The sequence below is a fragment of the Hydra vulgaris genome, chromosome 09, assembly GCF_038396675.1.
Source record: "Hydra vulgaris chromosome 09, alternate assembly HydraT2T_AEP".
Classification (NCBI taxonomy): Eukaryota; Metazoa; Cnidaria; class Hydrozoa; order Anthoathecata; family Hydridae; genus Hydra; species Hydra vulgaris.
In genome coordinates, this window is record NC_088928.1 from 13,600,001 (window position 1) to 13,608,015 (window position 8,015).

General features: G+C 28.2%; 1 protein-coding gene across 1 annotated transcript in view; it reads right to left on the reverse strand.

Moving 5' to 3' along the window:
* Positions 1-7,126, reverse strand: part of LOC100202001 (lysyl oxidase homolog 2B) — a 23,288-nt gene extending 16,162 nt beyond the window's left edge. The window contains exons 1-2 of the mRNA XM_065804791.1: positions 6,224-7,126; positions 3,954-4,146 (exon numbers count right to left, since the gene is read on the reverse strand). Of these exons, the coding sequence (XP_065660863.1) occupies positions 3,954-4,146; positions 6,224-6,456 (426 nt within the window). The 5' untranslated portion in view covers positions 6,457-7,126. The remainder of the gene's footprint in view (positions 1-3,953; positions 4,147-6,223) is intronic.
* Positions 7,127-8,015: the final 889 nt, after the last annotated feature.

Sequence of the window (8,015 nt, forward strand, 5' to 3'; positions counted from 1 at the left end):
AGGTTTTGAATTTTGTAAAAAATACAGATCAGATATCATACTAACTTAGGTGGAACATGCAAGGGAGCGCTTCTACATTGACTGATTTATACTTGTCCCAACTTCTCTCAATCAATGTAGCAGCACTCAATTGTCCTCAATCAATGTAGCAGCACTCACTAGCATGTTCTCCATAAATCAGTCAATATAGCAGCACTCCACTACGTGCACTTTGTAAATTAGTAGGATATCTGGCCTGTGTAGGATTACCAGACATCCCGTTTCTATGGAGGAGAATACAGCACCAAACTTGTAAAAAAAAATTTTACTGTGTTCTCCTTCATAAAAGCTGGACATCTGGCAACCCATAGGTCCGCGTTTCTTTGAAAACTTAAAACTCATTTTGAAATAAAAAGTATTTTTTCTAGAAAAGAAATACTTAGTATAACATAAATATTATACTTAGCCATAAAAACAAATATATATACTATAAAGTATATATATTTGTAAACCAAAACTATTTGTAATCTTGATGAACTAATTCCAATGATTGCTCAATCCAATATTTTTAACCTTCAAAGTATTTAAGAACCATATTTTTATAAGTACAGTTTAAATGTTGACCGTTGCTTTTTTAATATATAAAAACATTTCTTCTTCAATAACAATAAACTCTTCTCCATGTTGATAAATATGCATTTCATTCTATTTTTATAAAACACTCGGGCATGTTTATTGTAGACAGATAATTTTAAAAACCACTTAATTAGTGTTCTTAAACAAATTTTCATACAAGTCCTTTGAAACTTTACACTTATACTCATCAATATATTTTTTTCATGTTTTTTTCACTTAAATGCGGAAGCTGGACTTCAAAGTAATTGATAAGATAACTTTTAGATTTTTAAAACCCTTCACTCTGTCTACTCCAATCATAACTTTTACATTCTCTGATATAAAATATCTATGTTAAAAAGCAGTAACTAACTCATCAACATTATTGCATTTAACAGAAATAATTCTTTAAATATACTAAACAATAACAAAACAGTATTAAGTTAATAATATAGTTTAATAATCTTTTGTTTTATCAACTTTTAAGATTAATCAAAATATAATAATTATAATTATACTATTGTTAAGCTTTTTATTTAGACTAAAATCTCAAGTTAAAATAAAACTACATGTGATGAATAAAAAGGTCTTTGAATCTACTTTCTCTAAACTCAATAGAATTTTTATGCATGTAAAAAAAAAAAATCCAGACAGATCATGGTTATCAATTACTTTAAAGTTCTGGTAATTGATAAGGTAACTTTTAGATAATCCTGCTCTCCATTTACCTCAACCTTAACATCTGCATTCTCTAAAAGCTTTTTAAATCTACTTCCTTTAAACTCAACAGATCTTTTCTGCACGTAGAAAAAACATTTCAGACAGAAGATGGTTGTCAACAGCGTAATTTTCCCAAGAGTACTTCTTAATTAAGACTTCAAAATTTTCACTTGTCTTGGGCTTGCTTTATTGCCTTTGGAGTAACACATTTTAAAACTTATTGTGTGTTCAGTTTAAATGCAATATTATAACGACGTAAGTTAACGTTAACCGTTAAGTTAATAATATAACGATTTATGTTAAATTTTTTCCTTTTTTCAAACATAATATACAAATTATTTTATTAATTCGTTGCGGTTTTTAGCAAAGTATGGTTTTATTCTTTTTTAAAACTAGTTGTAAACAATGATATATTAATATGTCATTGGTTCTAACATTTTCTAACTAGTTCTAAATGAAGTAGAACTAAAGATAAAAATAAGGAAGTTAGAATAACTAATCGCGTTTTTGCAATTTCATAAAATAAATAACCGAAATGGCTGACGGAAAAACATTATTTCAGTACCGAAACATCGTTATTTATAAATACTTCTAAGCAAGCTAAACTACTTTTAAATTCAAAAAGTTTTATGGGATAAGACATAAAGTCTTAGTTAAAATTTAGGGTACCCTTGACAAAAACATCGTTTTATATAAAACTTCTAAGCAAGTTTTCTCAAAAAGTTACCAACAAATGATTTAAGTTTTAAGTTATAGAATGTTTAAATGGACTGCTTTTAAGTTCGAAAAAAAAAACTTATGGAACACAACATAAGTTCTTAGATGACCTTAAGGGTACCCGTATACTATCTTCTGCTTACCAGCAATAGGACATCGTTGTAAATTGGAGTATTTTAGCCGGCTTACAGTGAGCCAGAATTCAGTTTTACTGGACAAAACTAATAACTCGTGCTATAAAAAAGACTTTAGGACCATTTTTGCGCTGTTTACTAAGTTGAGAATTGCGGTTTCAATGGTGACGTTAGTTTTAATTGTAGGTTGCTATGGATACCAAAAATGCGTTGCAATCATATATTTTATTAGGCATAATAAATATAAACTTGACAAAATAATAACTTTATCGGATTACTCCCATAATTAGAAGTAGCAAAACTTATATCAGAATATTACTGCAAATACATTACGAAGCAAGTTTTACATTAACTTGTTGTAGATATTAGAAAACAATATTAATTATTAGTGAAACTTCTAAATCGCTTTCTGCAGAAACTGTGGAACCTTATTTTAACACAGCCTCTAAAAAAGTAAATTCAGCTGGAATAAAATGCTGCTTTTTTAACAGATTCTCCGTGATATTATACTAATTAAAAAAATGTATTAAAAAAGAACAAATCAAAGAGCTTAAAGAAGTTAAAAAAACAAAAAAATTATCTGCATGTCAACTCAGAGCCGACGACAATGGCGGATGGGGAGGGGGGCCGGGAGGGGCACACCCCCACTTTTTTCTAAAGGACCTTTATTTTTTTTATTTATATAAGAAAATTATAGATATATAAGCCTTTTTTTTTTTAATTGACGATTTCGCCCTCCCCCTCCCACTTCGAAACCTTTGTCGTTGGCCCTGCAAAATAGGGAGATCTTGGTACTTAAGTCACTCTGTTACGTAGCATAATAAAGATACAAATGAAAAAAGTATATTTATATTATTATTATTCCAGTACATTTATATTATTATTATTCCAGTAATTTATTAGTGTCCATATTTTAAACATTTTTTATAGATTTTATATAGATAAGTTTGTATACATTATGTAAAGGTGAGTGTAGGTTTTATAACAGAGTTCATAATAGTCGTTAATGTTTTTATGAGTTTAACTTTACCATGTATATGCGTTAGTTCGTTTACTGTTTAATCTACCCCACATAACGGTTCAACTTACCCTTCTGGGGCCGGTTAAGCACTTTATTTAGTAAACTTTAGGCAATATTTAGTCAAGCAAATCAGAAAAATATATTTTTTAAAACTTTTTAGCAGATTAAACTATGTTTCTAATATTAAAAAAATTGTCTAAATCCGACGTATTATTTTAGAGATTTGTTAAACTTACCAAGAATTGCTCAACTAGCCCTACCCTTCTCTAGAGGAAAAAAAAACTTGTATTTAGTTTTTCTATAACCTATTTAAGGATATGCAAACGCGGAATTAAAAATATATTCACCAGTCGATGAATCATCAAATAATCAATCATATTAATCACTTTGAGGTTAAATTCTGACGGATGGAAATCTAAATATTGTTTAACACTAAGTCAATATTTTATTTTTAACTAGGTCAATAAATATTTTTTTAACTTAACAATTTTATATAATCGCCTAAGCAACAAACCACATGTTGAATCACATGCTTAGATCGCATTCGTGCGTTAATTATTTTTACTATTACTATAGTAAGTAATTTTAAACGCATAATTTTAATAATTTGTCTCAAAAATGACGATTCAACCTTTTTGAACTAAATGTGTACTAGGCAAGCGTGACTGCGCATAAACGTGCATAATTACTCATAAAAGATTACAAACTCGCATGAAATTAGTTGCTCTTTGAATTTTATTTGCACATAAAAAATATAAATAAAAAACCTTATTTAGCGTTATTGTGACATCATTATCTCTTGTCTCTGAACAGTAGATAAACACTTGAGACGAATGATAACACTTCTTATCAAAAACATAAGGTTCGACATTTTTTAAAGGGCATTGTGTTATCGATTTTTCGTTTCCATCACAATGAACCATCAAATGATGAAATTTAGATTGGTGAATATTATCGTAGCTGTTGTAAAAAAAAATCCTTTAAACTCTAAGAAAACGAAGTCAACATTTTTTTTAGTATTCAAAATTTCATTTAAAATATTTTTTCGCTAAATTAAGAGCGTAAAAAAAAAAATTAAAAACCTAATAATTATAAAATATATTTAGCTTAATAACAATTGTTCACGTAAATACATTTAAACGAAAAAAAAATTAAATCGGCATAACTTAGATGAGTTAAAAAAGAGAGTGGCGAAGAAAACCAGCCTCTTACGTTTTTCTAGCAAAACTAAGTTATACTCTGTAATGATTCCAATGGAATATTCTACCCTTAAATCTACATGTATATATGTATGTATATATATATATATATATATATATATATATATATATATATAATATATATATATATATATATATATATATATATATATATATATATATATATATATATATATATATATATATATATTCCTGCTGGTTGACAAAAACTTTTAAAACTGTTTTTGACAGCTTTATGACTAAGAAATTATTTCCTTGGTTTATTTGCATAAATAAATTTTTACTCTCAAGTTATTTTCAGTTTTCGCACAGAAATTATTAGTTTAATTCAATGTATAATGCAAAAGTCTGGATTACAGCAAAGAAAAGCTTTTTAAAAATGGATCAAATTATTTTTTGTGCATATTTAAAAAAAAAAAAAGATCTTCAAAAGGTTTATTCAGCATTTCAAATCGAAGGTTTTAGAAACTTTGCCTCTCCTCTAAACCTCTTTATTTACTAAACCTCGATAATGATGTTATTTTATATAAGGTATATGCACATTATGCGCACCGTGTAATGATTTTATATTAACCACTTCTATTATACTCTTTTTTTAAAAGAACAAATTTTTTAAGATCGAATAATATAGAATCAACCGCTATTTTTCTAGAAGCCCATCTAGTATTACTAAGACTTTCAGATACAAGACAAAGCTGTCAAAACTTTGACATTTTTTGAGCAAAGCTGAACTAAGAAAACTGCTATTAAAAACCATATTTATAGTTTTTAAATTTTCCGACGTCAGAGACTGACTACAGCCATTCTAAATGTCTTTACTGAGATAGGCAGCGCTGTGGTAACTTTGACTGACATTCTGCTATAATACGCTGTCATAATTTTGCAAGATGTTGGACGAGTTCAAAAAATTCACTTTATTAGTCCATTTCCTGCCACAAAATTTTCAATGCCCAAGGAAAGCTAGTTGTTGCTTGCTTAAGTTTTTAAACACTCCATAAATACTTCATAATACTCCTAATCTAAACTAGTCTTTAAGATCCTCCTAGTTTTTATATACATGTCTCCTTCTTTGAGAAAAACAGTTTTATCATTAGAAATGTAAAACTTTGTTATAAATAACTGCTTCATAGATTTTTCATGGATTTTGATAATTTGTGCTTCCCAATTTTCGGAGACGCCTTTTTCAAAAGTTATACAACCTTTTTTACAACAAATCGATTAATAACAAGATTGTTCCACATTTTATTTTTTTATTTTGGTGAGGTTTTTAAATATTTTTGCGCCACCAGTTTTCAATCTTTTAAAAGAAGGAGAGTGTTCTTTTGTTAATTTTAACTCATTTCTACTTTTATAAAACGTCTGCTTTTATAAAAAAAAAGTGGTTTGAGTCTCGTTTTACGATTAAAACAGGTTGCATAACCTACTCTACGTTAGAAAATTATTTTTATTGCTATTAGTTTTAATTTAATTTAAATTAGAGCGCCACCGTGATCCACCTAAGGTAGGGTGGTAGTAGTTATAGAGGATCGTAGTAAAGAATTAGTTTAAGTTAATAAAAAAATTTTATTTGGGGGATTTTTTTTAAACATAAAATAATTTTTTTTGAGTAACTAGTTAAAATCTAATGCAAATTAGTGATTAGGAATTTTTTAAATTGGTATCGGGGTGTAGCTTTTGACTTGCTAAATTATTATCGAGGTGTAGCTTTTGATTATGAGTGATAACCATTACATATTTAACTACGGGGATTATGATAAGATAGTTAAAATATTAGCATTGCAATTGTCATACAAATTAATATTAAAAATTTTTTTTACCTGGTTCTATTTCTAAGAATTGCTTTCGCAAAACCAAGTTCTCTGCACACAACCTTTGAGTTTCTAAAATCCCAAAACGTGTCACATAAGTATTTCCATTCTCGATGAAAGTTAAATTGTAAATATCCTTTGTGGTAACCAGTAGAACCTTCACTGCTCACCAGTCGGACATATAAGAATGAGCCGAAAGAAAATTGTCCACCGAGGAGCACGATAAAGAGGTATGTATGCATTGCTATTTGTATAGGATTTGCACAATAAAAGTTTCACACAAAATATAAAACGTATATCTAACAATTAGATACTACAGCCACAGCCGCAGTAGAATATAGATTAGCTTGAATCTATTTTTGAAATTCTGCTTTTTAAAATACATTAGTTAAAGGTCTTTATTGTAGATAATGTAAACTAAATTGTGCGAATACTTAGCATGCTCGACATAACTTAAAATCTAAAATAGATTTAAAAAGTCTCGTTTTATTTTCAACTTGGTTACACTTTGTAACATAGCGGTTTTCGTTTTATTGTCTACTTTGTTACTGCGCATTCTTTTTAAAAAATGATAAATACTTCTTACTCAATTTTATATAAAATAGCAGTTACTCATAATAGCGCTTATTAAATGACTCTTACTCCAAATATTGTCATAACCAAAAACCTCTTAAAATTTGAATAAAATCAAACAAGTATTAAAGCAAATATCTTCAGATTGGCAGTAAAATGTAAACAGCCATTTTTGTAAAATGAATAACGTTTAATAATAAACAAAGTTGTTTAATGTTTATATTTTTTAAATATTTATCAAACGGTTATCATAACAAACTTAACAAAAGTTTTTATAACATTCAAACGCCACAAAACCATGAAAGAGTATTCATAACAAAGTTTCTCGTCATCTCGTTTGTTAAATTTCTTTAAAAAAAAAAGTTTTTTCTAAAGTTTAAGACGCAGGGTAAACAAACTTAGGTATTTTTATTCTATTGTACTCAGAGCTGAAGTAAAACTATAGTTAAGTCTAAGACTTTGAAACATGCTCGTAAAGTGTGCTGAGAAGAGAAACGCATCAAAATGGCGTTTACGAGTATGATATTTTATCTGCAACTTTAATTGAGCAGTTATTCTCGATTCTAAACCAATTTAGACCATTGTGCCACGGCTGCTTGTATATACAAAATGTATTTAAACCAATATTGCATAGCATGAAAGTTTTGTTAATTATGCAAAGATAATAAAAAATAAAAACAGCCGTAATGCAATAATTAGAGTTCTGGCTCAGAACCGAGAGTCAATGCCGGCTCTAGCCAGATAAGTAACATTGGTTAAGAAGAAGGCGTGAACTTCCTGATTAAACATAAAGCAAAAAACAGCCGAGATGCAATTGTTAGATAGACCTTCTTGGAGTACATAAATACCTAAAAAAAAAAAAGTTCATTCCCAGCGGTAATTTGTTTTTAAAACTGACGTTCTAAGTGTATTTTAAATGTCTTTTAAACGTCTTCTAAACATTGTTACGTAAAAAACGTTTAAAAGACTTTTAAAAAACGTTTAAAAGACATTTAGAACGTAACTTTGAAAAACAATTGCCCGTAGGGTCAGGTCTCCTAATTATTAGGAGCACCTTAATAACTAAACCTCAAAAAAATATTTGCAACAAAATAAATGACGCCCAGATTAAGTGTTTTTTTTGTCTACATACATTTCGGAAAGTGAATAATTTTTTTTAGATTAATCACATTTCTCAAAAAATTATCAGCACTGCGGTATCAATTAAAAGTTACTATTTATTAACTAT